Source organism: Bombus huntii, chromosome 6, assembly GCF_024542735.1.
Source record: "Bombus huntii isolate Logan2020A chromosome 6, iyBomHunt1.1, whole genome shotgun sequence".
NCBI lineage: Eukaryota > Metazoa > Arthropoda > Insecta > Hymenoptera > Apidae > Bombus > Bombus huntii.
This window is the reverse complement of record NC_066243.1, coordinates 5,614,604-5,641,616: the sequence shown is the minus strand read 5'-3', so window position 1 is coordinate 5,641,616 and position 27,013 is coordinate 5,614,604. Positions and strand designations below refer to the sequence as shown.

The following is a 27,013-nucleotide window of genomic DNA, read 5'->3' as shown; positions in this document are numbered from 1 at the left end:
AAATTGTACATATCTCAATAGTTTTCATAATATGTATTATACTCACATTGCATCATAAATCTCATCAGACGAATTTATGATGAACTGTCCCTGCATCGTTAGACAGAACAGATGCAAGAACTGAATCACCAGAAAGCTGATAAATTTGTAAAAATCCACACATATTTCCATCGTAGCGATCTAATTTCAAACAATCGACAATCTATTGATAAATCATGTTCAAAGATATAAAGTCGATTAAAAGAAGCTTACCTGTGCCATTGTAATACTAACGCACAAGACTACTATGCCCATACACATAAAAAGGTATGTAACGTGTGTGCTCTCAATTTTTTCCAGAAACCTGTTTCACAAGTAAAATTAAGAAAAACGTTTCTCGGCAACAGAAATCTCCGAAAAAGGAGCGGGAAAATACATGATTAAAAATGGAAACCTAATAAATATAGTAATATATATAAAACCTAATAAGAATAGTAATCACTTTAAAAATTATGAGAAGGTTAATTTTTGTTTAAATGGAAAACAATAATCACTAAATATTCATGAGATTTATTAAATACTGAAATTGTAAAAGATATCTATCTATTTCAATGTTGACGATTGTTGAAAGTATAATTGAGTATTGAAAGTAACCAAAAACAATCTCTGTCATCTATAATGATTACCAGTAAATAAAAATAATTAAATCATTTATCGTAGTTATTCGTAACCAAAATCATTGAAAGTAAAATATGAATTCTTATACCATAAATTTTTCAATTTAGATTATAACATTTGTATTCGCTGATTAATATGTACTGACATTATTGCCCGCTGGTGCGCCTGTATGGAGAAGCGTACTCTTTCATATGTCTCCTTCGCCTTCTTTTCGGAATCCTTTGTATTGAAAGAAAGGTCGTTGATTGCATTTTTGTAGCGGTATCTAAAAACATGCAATTTATTCAATAAAATTTGGAAAATGGAAGAAATTTTTGATTTGCTTACCCCGTCACAGTCAACAATCCGCAAGCATGCTGCACAAGGACCATGTAACAAGTATCGCAACCGATGAACACGATGAGCACCACATATATAGAGAGGCCCAGATACATTTGAATATAATAGTAATATTTGCGGTCATCTTCGACAAAATAATAAGCTGGTATAGTGTATAACATTGGTGATGATGTATTGTGTGGTTTCATCATGTGCACCAGACGCGCCGTCCACGGTAATTGTAAGAAAAGGAATGCACATATGCACGCGTTTACTGAAAGCAAATGGTTGCTACCTTAATTCATTATAGGTGTTTATGCATATACGTACCTATTGTGGCAAAAACGTGTCGAAAGATAGAACCTAAACAAATGTTTGTTTCATTCTCGAAATTGTAGAATAAATGCTATACTTTGAACAGTTTCTACTTTTACATATGATGTTAATTTCGTGCATTTTAGCACCTTTAAATTTCCCATAAATGCATAAACATTCGCAGTCTATTAATTAAATTATAAAATGTAAAATAATGAACTCTAGCATGGACAAACTGTACCCATTTCTATATTCCTTTCAAGTTTTTCATTTTCTAATTAAAATATTACAAAGCACCATCAGATTGCCATTTTTTGTGTGTTTCGCGTTGAAAATTGTAACGTTTTTTAATATTAACGTTTCAATTTTGCTTATGTATTTATTATGCAACCGCGGAGATGTTGTTTTGGTTGTTTGGTTGTTTATATATATATAACTGTTAGCCAGATCTGTTCATGTTGTAGTCTAACGAGATTATCGACTAAAATTGCGATTGACTTTTTTAAGTACGTATATCGACTTACCAAAGTAGAACATCGCAAGAATGCTTCCTCTATTAGCGTATGTGGCCATAATGGCAAATTCTTCTTCCAAACGATTGATTGCCCAGTCCTCGGACATGTCATTCAAAAGGGACTTAAGCTATAATATTTGTGAGGTTGGTGTGCAAACTAGAAGAATCTTGTTGTGATTGGCAAATATTTGCTTACCTTCTTTGCGTTCAGAACATAGTTACCATGTTTTATAATCATGAGAAATCCCGCACCTATTAAGGACGACTGCTCTATCACGACTTCCAAACTGCCTATATGTATGACTCTCGCTACCTTGAATTGAAATCAATGGTATATCCTTAATTATTTGTAAATAGTACTTGTATCTATTATTAATAAAGGCTATTATTAAGAAAATCGCGATAATGCTATTTAAATTTTTTTAGTTTAGAAACCGGACATTTGAATTTCAAAGAAATTAAGTATTTTATAAGTATTTATTATTATTCATGATTTTATTAAAAGAAACAACATTCTTTTTCAAACGAGATATTGATATCAAAACAAAATTCGCAAGGTGTGAAGTTTCGGTAATGATTGCATTTAAGAGTTAATTATGTCTTTCTAAAATTATTTAAGGACTCTAAGAACTTTTTACATGATCGTCCAGGGCTCTTTTTACCATGAAGCTTTCTTAAAATTGAAAGTTATGTTTTGAAATGTAAAAGATTAGGACTATCCATGAATTTTATTTACATTTCATATCGGTTAAAACAAAGGAGCAATGGGAGGTAATTTAAGTCAGTATCGTTGAATGTTTCATTATGATGTTGTGTTGTGAATGTTAGTGGATTGCGACATAAATTGATAGACGTGTACCTGTACAATGATAGACGATCCCATAGTAATATACACCATAGCCCATAAAATGAATTTTACTTTATTTTGATCTGGCCAAACCCCATTCAGTTTCGCGAATATTTTCGTTATCTTTAAGAATCGCGCCTCTAGTGTAGCTCTATTCATGATGAAAGTTCAGTCTCAACTAACTAAGTCTGAACACTCGACATTTCTGTAAATCATTACTGTCATACTGTAAATGGAACCTTTTAACGCACATGAAAAATATATCTACGATAAAGTGCTTCTGTCCTTAACTCACTGTCAATCATACGTCACAAATGCAATGTATGTGTTTCATATACATCATGAATATTTAATCATTACATTTGGAGAAAGAACTAGCAGGTACCCTCGTTATGCGTATGTACTTCTTACATATATTATGTATGTCACAGATGTTGGAAACGAGAGATATCTAGATACACAATTGTACATCGACGACATAGAGTTTTAAAGATGATGTGAAAAGCAAAATACTGTAATATAAGTTGCAACAGACCAACGAAGACAATGAATTTGAGAGTGTCTAATTGTTTTCATAAAATTAATAATCGTAACTGTATTTTGTGTTAAAAATTTGTAGAGTAATGAGCAAATTCGATAATAAATGAACGAATAACTACAATTATGTACATTTCATTGGTATAATTCGTAATAAATTATGTTTCGTCATGTTCTACAACCACTTTCATATAACAAATATTTTAATTAACTAACATCTCGCACAAATTATGTAATTTGCTTTATTTACGTTACGTTTTCATTACTTCGTTTTCATCACCGTGTAATAAGAAACGGCTGCTTTGATGATCTAAAAACAAAAACTCCGCTCATACAAACGTACGTTCTTGAGGTTATTCGATGTGTAAACAGAGAAAACTCGTGGATAAATTGTAAGGCAGAAAATATATTTAAATAGAAGTGTAATTATAAGTAAGAATACAATTTGAGCTGGTCCAGATCCGCATGCTAGCTGTGTTACCCAATCACTGAAAATCCCGAAGCCAACGTCGCCTGTCTACTGTCTATGGTCTGTCTTCGACGCAGTCTTTTGTCTACACGCTGTCGATGGCTTCAGTGTTTGAGAAAACTAAAAAGACCAGATGTAGAGTTTTCTTAGAAGTGGTAACCACTTCAACAGAAGTGTCTAAAGCCAGTTTGGTAACAAATTGTTATGACACGTCTGCGAAAGATCGTAAAGTCAGTACTATTAAATGTTAACAGAGTCAGATTAATGTAACACTAATACCTATAACGTACGAATTTTAGGTGGAAAAGCATTTTGTTGAATAAGAGGGTGAGGGATCGGAAGATTGAAACAGATGACTGAAAATTGGAAACCGGTTCAGAGAATCAAATATTTTCAGCTTACCGAAGACAATCACAGCCAAGATACGAAGATATTAGTTTTTTGTGGATAAGTGAATTGATAATGTACCCAAAAATGTCATTATATTCGATACATTCGAGGAAGATGTATTTGAATATGATTATCTTCAGTGGCCAAGTAGTTTCTGCATTGATAATTTGTATACGAATGTGTACGAATTTATAGAATATTTAAAGGTAGAGATATTTGGTAGGTGAAATAAATCTCTATGTAAATTTAATTTTTTGATTGCTTTGATAAAAATATGAATTTGCGCAAATAAACGAGGTCTGATTATAATTTGTTTGTATCGATAAATTAAGAGATCAGACTGTGAAAGATTCAATTTTTCTTGATTTTAGTACAGTCAAGTACCATTTTATATTTTAGGGTTAGCTAATTTACATAGCATCTAATTTACATAGTATATTCTTATTGACTTTTTACTTATATAGAGTCATGAATTAGTGTATTTAGTGTATTTATTACAAACTGATCTTGACCTTAAGGCGCTTAAGCGTAAGCGCGTAAAACAATTGAATAAATAAAAGTATGTACTGAACTAGCCATGAGTCACTCATCTCTGTTGCCATATAAGTTTAAGCAATCAATTAATCGATATGGAAAATGTAGGTAAGGTTAATTGTGTCAAATAATATGGTACCAACCTGTAACAATGACATACAGACATACATTATCAGTATTCTCACAGAAATAAGCAAATAAGTATGGTTTCAGTTAGCTCCAGATGTCTACGTTAAAGTGTGCAAATCAGTCTGTCAAAGAAATTTATAAAACCATAGCATCTTCTTTTCTTTGGATTCATCGTCTTCCACTAGATAAAATGAGAACCGAATTCAGCTGTGATATTTTAAACTTTAAACGAAACAGATCTGGATAAAAACTTGTAGAAATTAAAAAATTTTTTAAATACTTTATTGCGAAAATATTTGTTACGTCGCGTGAAATGGTCCGTGCGACGTCTTTGAGTGTCTGACCGTCAAGGCCCAAGCACCATTCGATAGACCCTCAATAAACCTAAGGCCCCACCATAGACCTTAACTTTACGTAATCGTTAACATATGTTTTCAATTTAATGTGCTCATCCGGAAGGATTTTCTAATCTTATAAGCGTTTTCGGTTTATGGTATTTAGCATAGAAAAGTCCTTGGGTTTATTAGGCGCTCTTAAAAACACGGAGAAAATGGGTAGTCCCCTATTGGGAAAAACCGAATATTTGTTTAACAAAACAGGTTGGTTTTACCCATGAACAATGTCACCCACAAACCACGTTGGTAGGAGGCCTCCTCCTCATACCTTCTAGCATTAACGTGGGTCGCAACCAATCGATATCGCGGATCGCTACCCTCACTTTTCCTAACGAAAAGTGTGAACAACGAATCCGCGTTCTTCGTTCAAAGGGCACACCCATATTTCTTTCGTAATAACATAGGAGCGACAAGTCAGTTTTAAACATTTCAACCCTCTAGACTTATTCTCGGGACTACAGAACAGTCACTTAAATCCAGTCTATGTCGAGTCTTATTCACGTCATCTCTCTAAACTTGTTCTCATCAACAGAACAGTCAAATCTCAGTCAGTCTAAATCAACTCGAGTCAGAGGCCAATACAAGTAACATCAGGAGTCAGAAGTACAACAAGAACCTACAAGTCGAACACAGTCATCATCATCGTCAACACGAAAGGAGTCTCAGGTCGTACTCAATCGTAGTTGTCATATCAAATACTCACTCTTGTATCACACTGAAGTTGTTGGAGCATTCAGATATATAATAAAATGACAGGGATCTTATACGGAGAAATTACAGTCGTTGCCACATCGATTTGAATAAAATGTCTCTGCGCAGAAATCAACCCATATTCTGTCGTTTTTGTCAGTACCCATTATTGGAGAAGGTATTAAAAATAATCATTTCATATTATGGAAATAATAAATTCTTATTAATTCTGGATTTATGGGGCGGAAAACAGATGTTGCTTATTTTAGTAGCACTTTTACAGATGTCGAAGGGAATTGTATGGAATATCAACATTCAAATTTATTTATTGTACTCCCTATTGTCAATTCTGTATATAATGAGACGTAAAAAAATTACAAAATTTAATCGAAATCTTGCCGAATCGACTGCAAATTATCAGCCAGAAAAGATGCAGTAAATATATTTAAGAAAATATTTATGCTGAAGTGGGACATGAAAATATAGGCAGGTTCTCGCAAAATTTAACATTTATCCAAAGAAAAGAATTATTTACCAGAAATTAGAGCTTATAGAAAATGGTTAAACAACTTTTTTTTACATAAAACAAAATATATTTTACAATAAAATATTAGAAAAATTAAAAATTATATTTATTTTTAGAACAAATGTATTAATTTTAATAAATGTCTTCAAAACGCATATTTTTCAAGATATTCGTCGATGATACATAAAAAACTTTGCAAAGTAGAATGTTCGCTATACGTCGGAACGAAACGTACAATATATTAAAAACACAACCGAAACCCGAAGGCCCACGAATATATTTTTACGAAAGCAACGAAAACCTTCAGTGATTAGATTCTAAACACGGACTTTCCTAAGCATTTTTTAACGATTGTAACGAAGGCTACTTAGGTCTAATGCAATAAATCAGCTACGAATTGGGTACACCACTCAAAATGCACGAAACTTCGAAAACCCGAGCTTCAGGGATTTTTAGGCGTTGAAATGTCGCGGCTAGTTTACATTTCCGACATCTTCCCGCGTCGCTGGGAAAACAATTATCTAGATTTTACCAACCATGCAACGCTGTATGGGAAATGTTCTGGCGACGGCGAATATCCCCGTTACTGTCTTTTTCCCACACTTCCACTACCCCGAGGACGGGCGAGGAAAATTTCCTTTTTAAAGTGTGCGGCCTAATTAATCGTCATCTAAAAATCTATTGCAACTCAAAACTCTCGCGTAGATCTAAAACTAACTCTAAATCTAGTTTTAAACCTATCTATCTAAAATGTAACGTTTAATTGAGTAGATAATAAGGGACATTTAAGAATAAACCTTAATTTTAGCACAGACTCTAAACCAATCATTTAAAAATTCCTTGTCCAATTCTATTGCTATCGAAGACCCTATATGCGAGAATAAATGGATTGACCTGAAACAAGGGACACATTGTTACTACGATCAAAGTTGTTTTGTAATCACCGTGAAAGTTTAAAATCTGAAATGTATCGGAACTATTCTACTGCTCTGCTTGTCGCTTGAGAGCGCTTGAGAGCGCTTGAGATCATCACCCAATAATTCTTTAAGTAATCACATTCATCCTTTAAATTAAAAATTTTCATATAAGTTACACTTATAACCGAACTGTATTGAAACCACATGTTCTTAATAGAAAGTTATAATTTTAAGAGAAACTAGAGGTTGGAAAGATATCATAAATGACTCGAATACATAGAGTATAATAGAGTTAACTAAATACATTAACTAAATACATTAAAACTTAACTAAATACATTAACTAAAACACTAAAAGAAAGTATATGCTCAAAAAAATATTACATTTTTAGAAATAATACTTATTTGCATAGAAAAATTAATTGAAGTATGTGACAAACTATTTTGGTAGTAAATATAACAGAAATTTGTTCTATACTAGAATAAATGAAGTGTTAAATTTTCGAATATTTTTGACACATTAAGACACGTATTGTTAACATGTAACAGTTTATTCACTTTTATCTTTATTAAGAAAAAAAGCAGTAAAAGAATAGAAAACATAATGTTACAAAAATTACATACACCTGTTGTATCTACATTAGCGCACAAAAGTATCTGCATATTTGCATACTTTTAACAAGATGTCCTTTAATTACTAAATCATGAATATGCAGAAGTTGGTTGGTTGTGTTGTTATTTAAATGACGAGATAATTCGAAGTTAAAACCGTCAAATGTATTTAAAATAATTAATAAATAAATATAGATAACGTTCGCTAAGACGCTCGTACTAACGGATTCGCTAAAGACAGTGTACAAATCGCTAATAAGGTCGCTAATAACTGAAACTCCTACGGTCGCGTTCGTTTATCTATACTGGTTGGGGGAGAGCCAGAAAATTTGAATTCGAGTTTGCTTGACAGTTTCACGTAGCGGCGACATTGTTTCGTCCGGAGTTCATTTATTATTACATTATGTGGATCCTAACGATATGGATACACCGAGGCAAAACAACATGATTCGAATTGTCCTTAGCTCATGTGTCGCTACAAATAAATCAAACCTTGTCTCATTTGCAATTGATTTGCAATTATCTCATTGTTTATAATCACTAGACTACAAATTTTTATGTTTTTGTGGGATATTTAATAAACATGACAAAATACTCACAATAGGAATGTGTACTATAATTTTCAATAGATAAAACGACTTTTTATTTCAGTTCTATATTTTTACTTATGTCATCAAAATAGACGAAAATCTGCGGTCTAATAATAATAATTAGTTTTGGAAGAATATATGCAGTAATACAACTTGCACTGGGAATTGTCAAATCCTATAAAACTGTTTTTATACTTGGCAAACTCCTGATTTGGATTCTGATGAACGCTGTTTCCAATTGAAAGTGTTCAGGAGCAGACATCTTATTTTTATAAACTGTCCTACTGTACATCTGATGATGCGCCTGATATAATATCCGCAATCTATTAACTACTGTTACTATAAATGTAACCGGAATATGTATTTCTCATAAATTAAGAAATAATGCAGATGAAATCATACAAATAGTAAACTTAATATTATATCAGTACCTTACAGATCTTAGCATTGTAAAAAACTGAAGTTTTGTCATTTTTTATGTAAATTGTATCCCAATATTTTCATGAATTAAATATTTTAATTTCGTGATTCCTTTTTGGAATACATGAATAATAATTTTATTCATATCTAAGTACAAATAACTTTGTGACAAACCGCGCTTTTAATTTCTTTGCTAAGTCAGGCACGCACATGTCACATATACACAACAGAAATGTCTAAGTAGATTGTAACGTTTTATTGTTTCGGTCAGATACGTCACAGTTGCACTAATGATCATAAATCTTCCCTACGGCGTTATCACAAAGTAATCTTGTTTTCTCTGTAATTTGTATCTTATCATATTAGATATATGTATAAATATATAAATGAAACCAGTGAGCGATTTACAACAATCCCCGTTTTAGCGATTTACCCAATGTCCCTTTAAGACAAATCGTAAAGATCACTCGAGATTGAAAATATAAAAAATAAAAAATTTACTAGAATGGTCCTTTCACTTCCTTGTGATAGTAAATGGTCGTTTCATATACTACCATTGAATGATGAACATACTTGATTTGTAACGAGAAAATCGTGTCTAAAAGCAAAGGAAATAAAACATCCATATTAAATTGAAATATGAAATGTGAATAAATCTCTAGCTATGTAAAGTTTGAAGATTATACAAAATAAGTTTGCGTTGTTTTTATACACATCTGGTTGCTTGCCTATTCGCTTCCTCGATATCATACGCTTGCTTTGTCACGTAAACTACAGGGTTGGACGATAAAAAAAATAAAATAGCTGAGTCGTAACACAACTATTAATTTTGTTTTAATCAAACTTTATTATGAATTCAGCACTCACAACGGAATACACACTGAATTATCATAAATCACAATTCACTCCAATCACGTTATGTAAAACTTAGTTACACTGATACGTTAAGTACGCGACTGTTATAAGGGTAGAGACCGGTAAATATATGTTGACTATTCTAAGGGTACAGAATAAGTGAAGTTTTACCGACGATACTGTGTCTAAGGAAAGTTAGGGGTGGGTATGTCTAAGAACACGGGACTATCGGATTTGTTGATGACAATTTTGGTTAGGGAAGCGAGGGCAGTAAACACCGTCTCCGATTGGATAATAAGACGGTTGGTGGACCAGGAAGGGTTTTAGCCGCCCTCGTGAGAAAGTTGCTAACGGAACATACCAGATGTGAGGAAAATTAACTTTCCGTGTTAACCCGTAGTAAACAATAAACGTAAAAGGAAACCTAAGACAAGAGATACTCGCTTGGTCCGAAGGACCTCAACTATGAAAATTCCAAGACCCCTGATGGGTACTTCAGACTATTGAGGGTACGCGCCAAGGATGTGCAGACATCTGTGTGTGAGAGTCGTTAGAAAAAGTAACCACAGTGAAGTGTTAATGTTTTTAAGCTGTTTAGGGAAATTTACATGTGATATATTAATATAGAAAAAAAGATATATTATTAAAGCGTGTTGCAGTTTTGTATGTATATTCTATGCATAAATGCATAACAAATTCGTAGTTTTGCATATACGTACCAATAAATTTTTAATACCTTGAAAGTGAAGGCAATTGGACTCATGACATATGTAGTATTCTTTATTTACAATAACATTTTGAAAACGGATGGAAAACTTGTCCATATATGTACTTAATACGATTTCACTTGATGATAAACAATGAACTTTTCAAATTTACAGAAGCTACCTATTGATGCACGTGTTCACCGGCGATCAGCTTGTTGCGAACTGCTCGTCGCACGTTAAGGTTAAAAGACGAAGAAAAAGTCGCATGCTTTCGGAAAAGCTACAGCGGCTCAGTGTCGCGTCGCCACGACATACAGGCGCAAGAGCACGTACGCTTGCAAATTCTTTCATATGGTATTATATGGTATATAAAGTTTACTTCATAATTTTATTATTACGGATGGGTAAATTATAAGTAGTGATGTATACATGCATAGAAAAAAAGATTTAATTTGATTTTTTTTTTATTTGAGGTAAGCGTTGAGGATTATTTGGTGAGAATAAAAGCATTTAACGTAACTAGATAAATTGCAAATCATAAGTAAATAACAAGAGTACATTACACACGCAAATGTACTCACACATACACGCAATATAAAATATATGTTATATAAATATGTGTTAGTGTATATTATTTTTTGATATTTAACTTATTGCGTATTAATACAATTTTATTTTGTGGATTATAATATTCAATTTCTATAGTTTACTTAAGAAAGCTTATTATACAAATATCAAAGTAAAATTTTATGTTTCTGGCGTCATTATATTTCGTACAAATTCTTTCAAAATATCCTAGTTTCTGGCGTACGTAGAGAAAAAGATTAAGATCTCAATAAATCATCTAATAAGTTATATTCATTTATGTATTTATAATATGTAATAAGTACCATTCATTTATGAAATTGAAAAAACAAATTTTTATCATGATAAGAGGGAAGCTATTTCAAGTTGATAATGGCTTTTTATGTATACTTATGCAGAAATGTGTAAAACAAGTTTTATTATGAAATTTTAATGTTATTATCACGAAGTGAAAATTCAATATACTTTTCAAATGCGATTTTCAGACTTTTGTTTAATCTGTGCAAATTTTATGACTTTACAATATTTTTCCAATAAGAAACTTTAATCAAACTTCTGTTAATTCGTAATTTTGTTAATTACATAATTCGTTAATTTTGTTCTAGTTTAATTTAGTTTCGAGGTTTCCTCCGGAATAGACTTTACAAAACAGTATTTGGAACTCATTTAACAATCAATTAATAGAATATCATCAACTGAATTTTGCTTTTTGGAGCATCATCGACATCCAAACAATGATCAAGTCCTTAGAGAGAGATATCTCCAAGGAGGACTACAACCTGAAGATTAACAACAACAAAGTAAAAATTCTGCCGACAACCCGTGACGCATACAGAAAAATCACCAAACTGCTTAAGACATTGAACGCCAACTTTCACACTTACCAGCTCAAACAAGAAAGACCTTTTCGAGTGGTTCTGCGCAACATCCACCACTCAGCAGACATAGATGAACTCAAACTCGAACTCTTAAAACTCGGCCACGAAGTCATCAACGTAAATAATATAAGGCATAGAGTCTCGAAAGACCCGTTATCCTTATTTTTTATAGACATAAAACAAAAATCTAACAATAAGGAAATTTACAACATCAGTCGCCTAATGAACGCAATAGTAAAATTCGAACCACCGCTTGTGAAAAAAGAGATAGTACAATGCAAAAGGTGCCAAAGGTACGGTCACACGCAGAAATACTGCAACCGTACCTTTCGCTGCGTTAAATGTGTAGGCACACACTCCATCGACGACTGCACCCAAAAATCAGCACAAAAATACTAAGTGACGAATTAGCAAAGATGGGCCACCAAACAAGAACTATAAACAATATTACAAGGTACGATACGAAGCAACCACTACCGCTATTCCTAATAGAATTAGAATCTAAAAACAACAAGGAAATTTACGATATTAAAAAAATCTTAAACACACTAATCTCAGTCGAGCCACCCAGGCACAAAAAAGACATACCACAATACATGAGGTATCAACAATATGGACACACTAAAAATTACTGCAACAGGAACCCGGCGTGTGTCAAATGCGCAGAGAAGCACCTTTTTTTTTTTTTTTGTACGTGGAGAAATCCTCATGGACACTCCGCTGCTGCAATAATAACAGCAGAGTAGTGTCGGACTCCTACCGACTAAAACTCCACGATGACCATCTTATGCGTGTGACAGGGGTTTTTTATGAATTAACTTCAGTTGCACTCCCTTCTCGCGTTCTCTTGTTCGAGCCGGCTATTGAGTAGGCGTTAGGGGGAGGTCGTTGACCCTAGCGCTGTCACTTCTGGTCGTAGTCAGTTGGGGTGGTGGCGGGGCGGCTCTGTGTCGTCTGACTGCCATCCTTCTCCATCGTCTTATCCTGCAGGAATGAGAGTTTTTCTTTCTCTCCCTTTCCGCTCGCTCCTTCGCGAGCATAACTCGCTCGCAGAAGAGGCGGACGGTCTCGTATTTCTGTGCCCCTCTCATTATCGCTTCCACGATAGATGAGGGGGTCAGTATTTCGCCTATGGCGTGTCGCAGGGTGTAGCGGGGCAGCTCCCACGCAGGGCAGAGCTCCAGGGTGTGTTGGGCTGTGTCCCTGCCCTCCCCGCAGTGGTGACAGATGTCCGTTGCCTCCCATCCGATCTTCTTCAGGAACTCGCCGAACACGCCGTGTCCGGTGAGCACTTGTGTCATCCTGAATGTGAGTAGGAGGCCGTGGCGGCTCCTCCATGCCTCCCAGTTTGGTAGGACCGCTTCCGCGCCTCGATGTTCGCTTCTCCCGTTGATCAGTTGGGATCGCCACAGGTTCCATGTATCCTCCTCGGCGGTTCCTGTGTCGTTTGGAGCCGCCTGCTCGGTAGGATCTTCTCGCGGGTGCCATTCTCTCCGGTGGGTGTATCTCTTTTTGAGCGCCAGCGCCCGCAGCTCCCACGGGGGGGGGGGGGGGGGGGCTAGGGTGGACGCCGACGCGTGAAACACCGTCCGGTATCCCTTAATGATTCTGATGGCGGTCACTCTGTGCAGACTTCTCAGGAGCAGAATGCTGCGACGGCTTGCCATCAGGTCGTCCGCCCATACTGGGGCCCCGTACATCACTCGTGACCGAACGACGCCCTCGTAAAGTCGGCGCACTGCGTCTCCGGCCCCGCCGACGTTCGGTAGTAGGCCGCACAGGGTATTGGCAGCCGCTGACATCTTCGGGATCAGTGAGTCGAAATGCGGCTCGAACGTCCACTGGCTGTCGATAGTGAGTCCCAGATACTTCATCTGTGATCCCACCCGGACGGTTTCACCCGCCATGTTTATGCATAGGCTGGGCGGTGGTGTCCCTCGCCTTTTCCTGTCAAAGAACCAGATGGCCTCCGACTTCGCAGGGGAGACTCTCAGGCCCAGTTCGTTCACGGCACGGGTCGCACAGGCCGTTGCGATTTCGCCAATGCGCAGCGTCTCGTGCCAGCCACGACCCTCGACCAGGATTAGGGTGTCGTCCGCATAGCATATCATGGCCGCGCCTGGGGGTAGCGGGCATCGCAGTACCTCGTCGTACGCAACGTTCCGTAGTATGGGGCCCAGCACCGAGCCCTGCGGGACGCCACGCTCGACGGATCGCTTTTCCTCTCCTTCCTTACTGGTGTAACACACCCACCTGTCGTCGAGGTAGGCTCGGATCAATCGGACGAGGTAGCTGGGAACCTCGAAGTGCTCCAGAGCCGTCACTATCCTGTCCCATGGCATGGTGTTGAACGCGTTGACGATGTCCAGGGAAACCGCCAGCGCCACGCCTTTCCCGGAGACCATGTCCTCCGCAATCGCTCGTACGCGTCTGACCGCGTCAATCGTCAAGCGCCCCTTCCGGAAGCCGTGGCTTTCGTGCAAACCTGGCACTTGGCCCGCTATGTGTCGTTCCAAGCGGGCGGCGACTACCCTCTCGAGTAGTTTGCCGATCTCGTCCAGTAGGCATATCGGCCGGAACGCTGACGGCGAGGTCGTCGGTCGGCCATCTTTATGGAGCAGGACCAGTCTCGCCGTCCGCCACGCCCGGGGGTAGACTACCTCCCTCAGGCATCTTGTGAAGAGGTGCCGGAGTCTGGGGGCCATGATCCCCATCACTTCCCCCCAGATCCGGCCAGGGATTCCGTCCGGGCCCGGTGCCACGTTGCGGGAGGTCATTCTTCTGGTTGCCTCCCATATCTCTTCCTCCGTGACTTTCCAGTCGTCCCTCCATTCCAGCGGTCGTGTCGTTTCCCGTGGCTGTTCCGCCGCTCTGTTTTCTTGTGGGGGAAAGAGCGTTCCGGTGATCCGCGTCAGCAGCGCAGGTTCCATTTCTGTCGTTGCCAGGGGGCCCTTCGCGCGTAGTTTCTGTGTCACCGTCCTGTATGGCCTTCCCCATGGGTCCGACTCGACTGTTTCGACCAGGTCGGACCAGGCACGGTCCTTCGCTTTTTTAATTTCCTTTTGTAGCGAGCACCGTAGCGCGCGGTACGCCCGGTAGCGCAAGGAGACTTCTTCTTCGTCGCGTCGTCGCCAGCGGCGGGCCCTTAGGTACTGTCTTCGGGCCCGGACACATCTCGTCCTCAGTTCTGCGATGTCGGCGTTCCACCAGTAGACTGCTCTGCTTCGCACCGTGCCCGGTGTGGCCCGTGACATGGATGCGTCGCAGATTGCTATCATGGCTTGGCGGAGGTTCTCGGCCTCCACTTCCACGTCTGCTTCGGTCGTCGTTATCGAGGCCTCCCAGCTCCAAGCTGTTGCTATAGCAGCCGCCCGGAGTAGATCTTCATTCCTTTCCTTTATTTTCCATCTAGGCCTCGGCTCGTCTTTTTCTCGGCGGGCCGCGCCCGTCGTTTGTCGTCGGCATTCCAGGTCCAGGTGCGTCCACCTCCGTGAATATGTAGAGGTTGTCCGACAGCGTCTCGACCCCTTCGGCCACTCTCCAGCCTGAGATCCGCCTGAATGCCTCGGGGGAGGCCCATGTTATGTCAACAATGGAGCTCCCTCTGCAGGTCACGCAGGTACTGGTCGAGCCCCTGTTCACCAACAGAAGTCCAAGTCCCGCGGCCCAGTTTGATAGCGTGCGGCCGCGCGCGTTGGTTCTGGCGTTCCCCCATTCCGTGGAGTGCGCGTTGAAGTCTCCCAGGACGAGCACTTGTCGGAGGAGTTGTCGCCTGACGCAGTCGCCAACTCCGTCTAGGAATTCCTCGAACGCTGCCCGTCCGCTGTTAGGTGACACGTACACCCCCACCACCATCATCCCTGCCCACTCGACCGCGGCGTACCCGTTGCCGCGTTCCAGCAGGGCTCCGTGGGCGAACGCCCCGGGCGTTGATGTCCAGCTGACGGCAACCATTCCATCCGTGTCTCCGACCCACTCCGGGGCATTCGGAACTCTGTATGGTTCCGCCACCACCGCTAGGGCGACCGTGCTCTCCCGGATGGTTTGGTAGAGCAGGTCTTGTGCTCGCCTTGACCTTCCCAGGTTAGTCTGGAGGATGCGCATTCTCAGTTCCTTGGTGTTCTTTCCTTGTTTGTGGCTTCCTCCGTGCCTACCTCCTTGTTCGCGGGCTTAGGGTCGCTTTGCGACGGGGAGCCTTTCTCGCTGCCTCTTGCAGCCGTGGATCCGCGGGCGGCTCCTTTCGTTCCTTTCTTCGAAGGGGCGCAGGCCAGTCCCCCCATCCTGTGCACCGACGGTGCTCCAAGCGCCTCGCAGAGCAGGCATTTCGGGCTCGCAGTAGTGCATGCTCTCGCCTGGTGCCCCGGTTCGCCGCATCTGAAGCACAGGTGCCCCTTGTCCTCCTTGGCGGTGCAGGTCTTCCCCGTGTGTCCTATCCCAAGGCACCTGTAACACTGCAACGGTCTCCGTTCGATGGCTTCGACCTTCGCCGTCGACCAGCCTATGGCGACCTTTCCAGCCTGGGCCAGTTTCCTCACTGCACTGGCAGGGCCTCGTATCCACACGGTGCCAAGTCCGTTCCGGGCGGGGCGGAGTTCTCCCAGCCGGATGTCCTCCGGCTTGCAGCCGCTCTCCTTCGCCAGGGTGTTCTGGATTTCCGCCTTGGTGGCCGCTATGTCTATCAGGGACACCCTTGCCTCCGCGGCTCGGAAAGGGGTCGCTACGCGGACCTCGTTCGGGTCCAGAGCCCGCGTCAGCTGTGCTGCGAGCGCTGCGGCCTTCTCCCTTCCCTGGTCCTCAGGGACCTCTAAGATGACGCCTCCGGTGATGGTCTTCCGCATCCTAATCGTATTGATGCCGAGCTCGGTCAGGGAGACACTGTCCTTGGCCGCAGCCAGCACCTCCGCGTAGGATTGGCTCGATTTGTCCGTCAGGGTAATTGTTACCACTGACGTTCGCGGTGCGCGCGGGAGGGGCCCCCTGCCTCCCCCTCTTCATGCGTTCTCCAATCCACTCTCCGGAGTTTTCCTCTGGCTCTCCGCCCCTGTCTCGAGGATCAGCTTCGTCGGCTGCTTCTTCCCTGCCTCCTTCTTCTTTCCGCTTCTTTTTCTTTCGATGGTCTGCCATTCCGTGACAGTTCTTCGGCCTCCCTTGGGCGCTGGGGCGTTCGGGGCTCCAGGCTCCATCCCTCTCGTGTTCGCGGCAGGAGCGACCTCCTTTCCTTCTCCTTTTTCTATTCTCTGCAGTCGTTCCTCCAGTCGGTGCAGCGAGGGTCTCATCTCCTCTACATGGTGTTCGACTGCAGCGAGACGCGCCCTGTAGTTGCTCTCATCCGCGGTGGGGCGCGAGGCCAGCTCTTTTTGGAGTGCCTCTACCGCCGCCTCCAGTGTTGTTATGCGTCCTTGCGCTATAGCGAGTGCGTCGGTGGCAGGGTCCATTCTCCTCATTATTTCTGTCACGTCCGCGGTGATGGTTCTCGCCGCCTCCTTCAGGGTTTTCCCCTGCGTGTCCTTGTGGCTGCGGGGTGCCTCGGCAGCCTTGGCCACCTCGGCGGCCCGGCGAATCAGTTCGGCTACTATGTCCGCCGTTGTGGCTGTTTTCATTTCTTCATCCAGGTCCGCGGGGAGTTCGGGGGACTCATTGGCCTTCTTTCTCTTCGCTCGGGGTGCTTCTCTGGCGGGGGTTTCTTCCTCCTCTGTTGTTTCTTCGATCCATATTCCCTCCTTGTCCAGCGTGAAGCGGGAGGGTCCCTACTTTGGCGGCATCGCCTTCGTCATGTTGCTGGTGCTGACGTGCGGCGGCTCCGCAGCCAGTTCCGTTTCCTTCCGTCCCCTAGCGTTTTCCTCTACCTCCTTCTCTTTCGCCATGGTTGCGTCCGTTTCCCCGTTGGGCGCGAAATGTCGCTCGGTCAGCACTTGCCACTCTGCCAGTCGCTGTCACTTTCGAGTGGCCCGCGCGACGCGCTTCGGCGCACGCGCCAATATGGCGGCGTCTGGGTAGTTCCTCGAGTAGCCCGTGTAGCGGCGCTGTTGTCACGCGTCCTAATATGGCTACTCCACCGTCCTAACCTCACACTTGGTTGGTTTTGCTTTGACGCCTTGTCCAAGCCAGATTTCTTGTATCTACACCAGCTTTGCGTTCACAGGCACTAGTCCTCCACTCTGGTTACCTCCCTTGCCTAAGCTCTCCAGTTTTCCGGAGATTTCGATTACGCTCGCAGCTCCGTCCTCTCTACGTCTGCCTCCCATATATCCCCCCACCAGAATCCAGTCAAGTCTGACCCATGGGGAAGGCCATACAGGAAGGTGACGCGAAAACTTCGCCCTGGCAACGATGGAGATGGAACCTGCGCTGCTGCTGCATATCATCAGAACGCTCTTCCCCTCGTAAGAGGAAAGTGCGGCAGAATAGTCGTGGGAAACAACTTGGACGGTGGAATGGACAGACGACTGGGAAGTCACGGAGGATTAGCGGTGGGAGGCGACCAGAAGAATGGCCCCCCGCGACATGTCGCGGGGCCCGGACGGAATCGCGGGCCGGATTTGGGGGGAAGTGATGGGGGTCATAGCTCCCAAACTTCGGCTCCTTTACACGGTATGTCTGAGAGAGGGAGTCTACCCCCGGGGCATGGCGAACGGCGAGGCTGGTCTTGCTCCGTAAAGAGGGCCGACCGGTGACTTCGCCGTCGGCGTACCGGTCGATATGCCCACTGGACGAGGTCGGCAAGCTCCACGAGTGGTTGCCGCCCGTCTGGAGCGACACATATCGGGGCGGGTGCCGGGTTGGCATGAAAGCCAGTACGGCTTCCGGAACGGTCGCTCGACGATTGACGCGGTCAGACGCGTACAGGCACTCACGGAGGACATGATTTCCCGGGATGCGTTCAACTCCATGCCGTGGGACCGGATAGTGACGGCCCAGGAGTACTTCGAAGTTCCCAGCTACCTCGCTCGGCTGATCCACGCCTACGTCGACGACAGGTAGGTATGTTACGCCTGCAGAGAGGGGGAGGAAAGTCGTCCCGTCGAGTGCAGCGTTCCGCAGGGCTCGGTATTGAGACCGATCCTGTGGATCATCGCGTGCGGCGAGGTACTACGTTGCCCGCTGCCTTCAGGCGCGGCCATGGTGTGCTACGCGGACGGCACTCTGGTCTTGGTCAGAGGTTGGCACGAGACGTTGCGCATCTGCGAAATCGCAACGGCCTGCACGATTCGTTCTGTGCGCGGACTGGGCCTAAGGGTCTCTCCTACGAAGTCGGAGGCCATCTGGTTCTACGATAAGAACAGGCGAGGGGCTCCTCCGCCCGGTCGCATGGTAGGCGAAACCGTCGGGTCGGTATCGCGGATGAAATACCTGGATCTCGTTATCGACAGCCAGTGGACGTTCGAGCCGCACTTCGATTCTCTAATTCCGAAGGTGTCGGCTGCTGCAAATGTCCTGTGCGGCCTACTCCCGAACATCGGCGGGACGGGAATCGAGTGCGCCGACTATACGAGGGCGTGGTTCGGTCCTGAGTGATCTACGGGGCTCCGGTGTGGGTAGACGATCTAATGGCGAGTCGTCGCAGCATCCTGCACCTCTGTCCACGCGTCAGCGACGGTTCTGGCCGCGTCTCCCCCGTGGGAGCTTCGGGCACTGGTGCTCAAGAGGAGATACACCCACATGAGAGTATGGGATCCTAGGAAACAAACGACCTAGGAACCACCAAGGAGGACGCGTGGGACCAGTGGCGATCCCAGCTGATCAACGAGGGAAGCGAACATCGAGGCGCGGAGACGGTCCTCCCAAATTGGGAAACATGAAGAAGCCACCGCGGTCTCCCGCTCACCTACAGGATGATCCAGGTACTCACGGGAGACGGCGTGTTCGGCGAGTACCTGATGAAAATCAGACGAGAAACGACGGACATCTGTCACCACTGCGTGGAGGGCTGGGACACGGCGCAGCACACGCTGGAGTTTTGTCCGGCGTGGGAGCTGTCCCGCTACACCCTGCGTCACGTCATAGGCGAGAGATTGACCCCCTCGGCGATCGTAGAAGCGATGCTGAGCAGGCCACAGGAATACGAGGCTGTCCGCCTCTTCTGCGAGCGAGTTATGCTCGCAACAGAATGGGCAGAAAGGGAGAGAAAAAGAAACTCTCACCCTTGTAGGATAACGCGATGGAGGGGGATGGCAGTCAGGCGGCCTAGAGCCGCTTCATCGCCGTCCCAAAGGACCGCGATTAGAAGGGGGGATGTCGCTAAGGGCAATGGAGCCCCTGGCACCAAATTCCACAGTCATGGAATTGATAGGACTGGCTCGAATCAGAGGACGCGGGAGGGGGTGCAACTGAAGTTAATTCATAAGAGGTTCCTGGAGCACTCCTGTCACACGCGTAGAATGGTCATCGTGGAGTCGGTAAGATTCCGACAATACTCTGCTGTTGCCGATTATTAGCAGCAGCGGAGTGTCCATGAGGATTTCTCCACGAGCAAGAAAGAAAAGTTTAGGATAGTACCCTTTGGATGACGACGTTACAACGACCACGATTTTAGTGTGGCGAAGCAGACTCGAAATGGGCGATCGAAATGCGCACATGAAATTCATTATGTATAACGCGCATGGTCTTTAGGATAGCTAACGGACTTGGCAATTATACATGCCTGAGGATCTACGTTATCAAGTCGTATTATATCAAAGGCTTATCAAGCATTAAGGTATGTTGAAATAGACAAAACTCTTGATAAAGCGAAAAAGGAATAGTATTTTCCGGAAATAAGAACCTGTATCACGAATTATATCAATCGATGTATAAATTGTTTGCATGTGAAGTGTCGGGAATTAAGCATTCTTGTTGTCTGTATCTTGGCTGTTTGAATCCGCTTAAGAAGAGTAACACACCATTCCACACGGTACATGTAGACCATCCGGAATCATTGCAGAGTTACGAAACTGACATGTAACAACAATTATTTGTGGTTATAGCAAACACGTAGTCTTGAAAGCAGTCATGGACGCGGGAGTACAGTCCATTTTGCGAATCGTGAACGAGTTCATATCTCACTATGGCAAATCTGGTCGTATAATTACGGACAGAAGTGCAGCATTTCGGCGTATATTTTTGAAGAATTCCGTAAATATGCGAAGACTCAATATATTAAGATAGCGACAAGCGCACTACAAGCGAATGGTCAAGTAGAGCGTATTTTTTAACTTTCTATCAGCGATAACTGATTTGATTACAGGGGAATATTGGAACAAGAAATTGTGTCAATTGCAATGAACGATAAATAATTCTCAGCATAGAATAAAGAGTTGGACTCCGTGCAACATCGTTCTTAATGATAAGGTCATAGGGTTATTTGCACGCCCAGTAATACGACAAATTTGCTTTCAAGCTCCATGAAACAGTAAGTAGACAAGAAGCGGATGCGTACAGTTCCAAAGACGACAGTTCGATAAGGGGCGGATTGCCTCGCGAAGATACAAAGTTGGCGATTTGACGACAACCAGACAAAATCGAAAGAAAATTCGTGGAATAATATAAGATATTAATTTGATAATTTGTGATGAAAAATGAATATTTACCGAAAAACTTATAGTCGGTTTTTCAACAGTTCCTACAAAATATCAAATTAATATTTTGTATTATTCCACGAATATAGTCAAAATATTTGCTTCAAAATAAATAATAAATGCGATAGTTGTGCTTCTTTTCTATGTTGTGTGTGATTTTGCTGTGAACACTCGCGGAAGCAAAGGACTAGAGGAAACATTAATCCTCCCTACTCGGAAATATCATAGGACGGTTTTCGATATGTTCTTATGGATTTCCATGAGTAAGCAGGTTTAATTTTAGTCTGCCATTTCTTTTGCAAAACGTCGCGCGGGATTGTTTACGTCTCTGAATACTTCTCTACGTCTTCTTCTCTGCGACTTGTAAGAGGTAGGCTGTCGTTCGGATTGAGAATCACTGTGCACCCCGCTGCTTAGGCTGACTTCCTTTCGTTCATGTAAGGAGATTTATTCGTATGCACGGATATTTTGGCCAATTTTTAATTTCTAATAACTAAAAAACAAAGCCGAAAACGCAAATATTTTTTTCTTTATTTTCGTCCTATTTTCGTGCCAAGAATCACCCCTTAAAACTCTTGTTTCTGTTGATCGCCCCGCCACTGGTCGTTCGCGGGTGTCAATACCGGGGAAAAATGGGAAAACCCACGTTTCCCCACTTTTTACCTGATGGAGCTTAACCATAAGGAACCTCTTAACTCCAAAAGTTTTATATCACTTAACGGCCTTAACGGTAAATCGACATGCCTATTTTTACGACAGTTCCTTATGATTATTACGGTCCAACTAATTGTATTGACGTAGCGAGTGGCCGTTTCGACCAAGGGATAATTCTGACGGATGTAAAAAGTCACCGGATGGTATTATCCCTTGCAAGTAACTAGGGTTTTGCATCGAAATACATGCTTCCTTCGAAATTCCATATTTTCTGACACTTAGTTATGTGAATTAATAAACGTTTCAACGGTAGCTTATGAAATATATTTAATATTTAAATTTCTCTCTTTTTGAATGCAGATTGTATCTATTCCTTATTGACTCACACAACTAGTCGATAAAGCTATAATAGATTATACACTGCGTATTTACTGTTATCTATAGTAAGCTATAGTAACTATAGAAACATTACTTGCGGCACATTTCTAATCTCATTTCAGAGCGTTGTATTAAATAAAATTCCTCAACGTTACAAAAACCGTACCGATAACCGATATAAAAATCATCGCATGACCGCCGGAAGGATTCATTCATAAATCAAACGCCATGTAATTTATATTCATCAAACATAGTAGAGGGTATTTCTTTGTCAATGACACATATACTTTCTATTTAATGATAATTTCGTTCCCATTAATAATACTTTCAATCCCGTACATTTTCCATCACGATATGTATGATACTGATCGTTTATTATATACATAAGAAAAAATTTAATAAAGTGGCACTAGTAATAAATGCATATGTAAATTCTTAGTCCGTAGGAAGTGTCTCATATATAATTCATGTGTCGGTCTATAGTCTTGAAATAATTATAGAGCCGGACTGGATACATTAATTTCAGCTAAAATCTGATAAGTAGCAATATTCAACTACAAAATATTAAAATTTTGTAATTTTTTACTTTACATTAATACGTATCTTATAAACCGTAGAAACACATAAAAAGAGGAAGAACTTAAACGTTTTATGTAATGTTTCAATGGAAAAAGCGTAACAAATTAAATGAAATAATTTATCCAACTGTACGGATCACTGATGCTCCTTAACATAATATAATATTTCACGGAAAAATACAAACAAGTGAAAGTTGCGAAAAATATATAATAATTATTGAATTTGGAGAGAAATCATAGAGTAGACAGGGAAGAAGTAGTTACGAGTATGGAGGAAATATTTGACAGCGGGTGGAAAGAACAGAGCGAAGGAGTATTAAAACAGAGAAATAAGGTTTTTTTTATTTATTTGTTAAAATTACAATCAATTCTCGCGTTGAGAATTTTCAGTAATTTTTCTGGCGTGGCGCAGTGACATGCCTGATTATTTATAATAAGTTAATACTTATTATAGATAAGTATAATTTATAAGTAAGGATTATAAATAAGTAAATATTACTTAATTTAGATAACTAATTGAATCTATCGTTTCGGTCTAGCGGGTAGTGCCTCTTCAGCCTGCGAATCTGATCCGTCGTATCAAGTACTCCAATGATTAGGGGGTTTCGGTGTTTGTTGACTCTTTTGCTGTATCTGTCGCTATATTTTGCTATTTCCTCTTTGACTGTGGGTATCTTGAGGTTGCGATGAATTGTTTCGTTGGTAACGTACCAAGGTGCGTCTATTAAGGATCTTAGCGTTTTCGATTGGAAGCGTTGAAGTATTTCAATGTTGGAGTTACTTGCTGTTCCCCATAGTTGGATTCCGTAGGTCCAGACAGGTTTTATTACGGTCTTGTAGAGGGTAATTTTATTCTGTATGTTTGGTTTGGAGCGTCGGCCCGTGAGCCAATAGAATTTTTTTAGTCTGTCCTTTAGTTGCTTCGTTTTATCTGAGATGTGTTTTTTCCACGTTAGTCTCTTGCCCAGGGTCATGCCCAGGTATCTGACTGAGTCCCTGCTAGGAACTGTTGCATTGTTGATGGTGATCTGGGGGCAGGTTTGCTTTCGGAGCGTGAAGGTTACATGTGTGGATTTTTTTTCGTTGATTTTGAAGCCCCATTTATGAAACCACTTTTCCATGGACTTCGCTGGAGAATGGATGAGGCTATTACCGGGCCCGCCTGGGTAGCTAATAGCGCTGTGTCGTCAGCAAATGTTGCTATTGTTATCTCGTTTGATATAGGTTAGTCGGCAGTGTAGATGGAGTACAGTAGGGGTTCGAAGACACTACCTTGGGGTATGCCCGATTCTATTGGGAATGTTGCGGAAGAGGCGTCTAGGCATTTAACCACGAATTGTCTATTGGTTAGGTAGGATTTTAGGATGGAGTAGTAGGAGTCAGGTAAAATCGTTTTAAGCTTGTAAAGTAGCCCTTCATGCCATACTTTGTCGAATGCCTGTTGGATGTCTAGGAAAACCGCTGATCAATATCTTTTCTGTTCGAGGGTTTGGCTGATCGTATGGGTTATGCGATGGATTTGCTCTACTGTTGAATGCTGTTTTCGGAAGCCGAATTGGTGATCTGGGAGTGTTTTCAAGTCCTTTAAGAGTGGAAGGAGTCGATTCGTGAGCATCATCTCGAATAGTTTAGACAGGGTAGGTAAAAGACTGATTGGGCGATAAGAGCTAGTTTCATATATCGGTTTAACGGGTTTATGGATGAGGGTAATCAGTGTGATTTTCCAGGCCTTAGGATAGTGTTCAAGGTGAAGGATAGCATTAAAAATCCATGTGATGAGTGCGATCCCTTTTATGGGAAGTTTCTTGATTGTCTAAGGGTGACGACCGGTTGACTACTTCCGCGTAGCTTCGGTTTCTAGCGGTATTGGTGTTAGTGTGGTTATTGTTCCTTGCGTGCTGTGTTTTTGGTGTTGACGTAGGTTCTGTGTTGTCCTGTTGCGTGTGAAGATTGTTATGTGTCCTGTTACGAAGCGGCGGAAAACGTTTGCCTTGAAGTTGCTTTCTTACTAGACAGCCTTTGTAACTCGCTGGGTGATTTCCACCGCAATTGTAGCATTATGCGTCGTTTATTTTTTCCGTGTGTGGACAGTTCGCTGTTAGGTGCTTTTCTGCGCATTTGACACACGCCGGGTTCCTGCTGCAGTAATTTTTAGTGTGTCCATATTGTTAACACCTCATGCATTGTGGTATGTCTTTTTTGTGCCTGGGTGGCTCGACTGAGATTAGTGTGTTTAAGATTTTTTTAATATCGTAAATTTCCTTGTTGTTTTTAGATTCTAATTCTATTAGGAATAGCGGTAGTGGTTGCTTCGTATCGTACCTTGTAATATTGTTTATACTTCTTGTTTGGTGGCCCTTCTTTGCTAATTCGTCACTTAGTTTTATTGTGTTGATTTTTGGGCGCAGTCCTCTTATAACTACTTTGTAGCTCCTTTCCGTTTTGAACTGGTACGTGCGGTATATGGCATTTTTTCCCCTTAATTCTTTTATAACTTTTCTGTAATTTTCTGGTGTGTTTGTTCGGATTTTTATTTGTTCTAGTTTTGCTTGTTTTAGTGTGTAACTATCCTTTCCAACAATATTGTTAAGTTGATCGATAAGCGGATCTATTATTTGCGCCTCAACAAATGTTGGTGGTGGTTTTGTGATGTGTGCTGATTGGGTTGTGGTGTTGCTTGTTGGGTCGACGTCTGATTCTTCTGTTAGCGAGCTGAAGGAGTTTCTTAGCGGTAATTCTTGCAGCCATCGCTGCTTTTCCATATCTAGGTTGGCTGTTATTTGTCTTTTTTTGTTATAGCTGGCTACCTTCCAGCTTTCGTCCTGTTGAGTTGTTGCTTTGTTGTTTTCCATGTCAACTTCTATTGTGGCTGAGCAGTCCTGTCCTTGGTTTGTTGGTTGACTTGTTTTTAATGTATGTAATATCGTGATATAATGTGTTTACAAAGAGTGGACAATAGAGATGTTAATCAGACAGAAAAAGACGATTGTTGTTCAACCTGAACTATTCACGCCAAACGCACAGAAAACAGCGCAATCCACACTCTCTCGGCAACGCCACTCGCAACCTCTGTCTCCGCTCAGCTCGCACTCGGCTCCTCGACTCGCACTCTCTGCTTTTCGACTAACTCTCTGGTCGTTGCCGCATTCTGTTGTCTTTTTCCTAGACCCACCGCACACGTGTTCTGCAGACGCTCGTGGCCAGGGTCACGTAGGTCTTTTCCACGAAACTATGCACTTGAAAAGACCGATGACACATTGATGGGCCCGACGGCGCCTCGGCTCTCGCGACATTGTTCATAGTTCGCCCGATATTTCTTAGGCCTTTCGTCCACGATACTACATGTATCTGTTGTTTCGTGTATGTAATATTGTTCTTGTTTGTTTATAATTCTTATCGGTGGAATATTTTCCATAGTTGGTTTGCTAGTCTTCTTGATATAGGACACGGGTTTCCACCGTTTGGCTATAGGCGTAACCGTTCGTAGTTTTCTCTTCCCCACTTGCCGCACTTTCTCCTGAGCACTATTTCACACGCCCGTTTAGCTCGGCTGCTCGGGCAGAACTGTTCTCAGGCTAACTGAACATGTATTGTGGAGATGCGTGTGCATCTGGTAACCATCATACCCGAAGAATGGAGTCTGCGTATGGCGAGTCACGGGATAGAAATCGTTGGAATGTTTACTGTCGCGTGCCGCTACAAATATTTCTTTTAAGGAGAGCTATTGAATTACTCCGTACCTTTGTTAGACAAAGCGTTCATCCCGTGACCGCGGCTACGTTTGGCGACTGGCTGTCGTCTTGAGCCCAAGATCATTATCACAGGTCTCGAACAATTACAATCGAATTCAATAATTATAATTGTTTAATTACAGCTATGGTAGACTCTAGATTACAATGTTAGGGGGTTATCCAAAATTCCAAAGGCTCCGGTGTTCTTTTATCTCCGACATATATATATATATA

At 42.2% G+C, this 27,013-nt stretch overlaps 3 protein-coding genes across 3 annotated transcripts; all 3 read right to left on the bottom strand.

Annotated features, from left to right (window-relative positions):
• Window positions 1-765: 765 nt before the first annotated feature.
• On the bottom strand, window positions 766-2,810 carry LOC126866757 (uncharacterized). Its single transcript, XM_050620694.1, has 5 exons — window positions 2,664-2,810; window positions 2,001-2,117; window positions 1,815-1,932; window positions 985-1,249; window positions 766-922 (listed from the first exon to the last, which is right to left on the bottom strand). Exons 1-5 carry the CDS (start codon window positions 2,808-2,810, stop codon window positions 766-768), a joined length of 804 nt encoding a protein of 267 aa, XP_050476651.1.
• A 12,482-nt stretch (window positions 2,811-15,292) lies between these two features.
• On the bottom strand, window positions 15,293-15,988 carry LOC126866756 (uncharacterized). Its single transcript, XM_050620693.1, has one exon. It carries the CDS (start codon window positions 15,986-15,988, stop codon window positions 15,293-15,295), a length of 696 nt encoding a protein of 231 aa, XP_050476650.1.
• Window positions 15,989-15,990: 2 nt separating this feature from the next.
• On the bottom strand, window positions 15,991-16,722 carry LOC126866755 (uncharacterized). The gene has a single exon (XM_050620692.1). The coding sequence runs from the start codon at window positions 16,720-16,722 to the stop codon at window positions 15,991-15,993; it is 732 nt and encodes a 243-aa protein (XP_050476649.1).
• Between the last annotated feature and the right edge of the window lie 10,291 nt (window positions 16,723-27,013).

Bases quoted from the DNA above. Each gene is read 5' to 3' on its own strand.
- LOC126866757 (XM_050620694.1), bottom strand. From the start codon at position 2,810: ATGAATAGAGCTACACTAGAGGCGCGATTCTTAAAGATAACGAAAATA. The intron at 1,250-1,814 runs GTAAGTCGATAT...ATTTGCTTTCAG, and splicing joins TCTTGCGATGTTCTACTTTG to TAAACGCGTGCATATGTGCA. The intron at 923-984 runs GTAAGCAAATCA...GCATGTTTTTAG, and splicing joins GGATTGTTGACTGTGACGGG to ATACCGCTACAAAAATGCAA.
- LOC126866756 (XM_050620693.1), bottom strand. From the start codon at position 15,988: ATGCGCATCCTCCAGACTAACCTGGGAAGGTCAAGGCGAGCACAAGAC.
- LOC126866755 (XM_050620692.1), bottom strand. From the start codon at position 16,722: ATGCGGAAGACCATCACCGGAGGCGTCATCTTAGAGGTCCCTGAGGAC.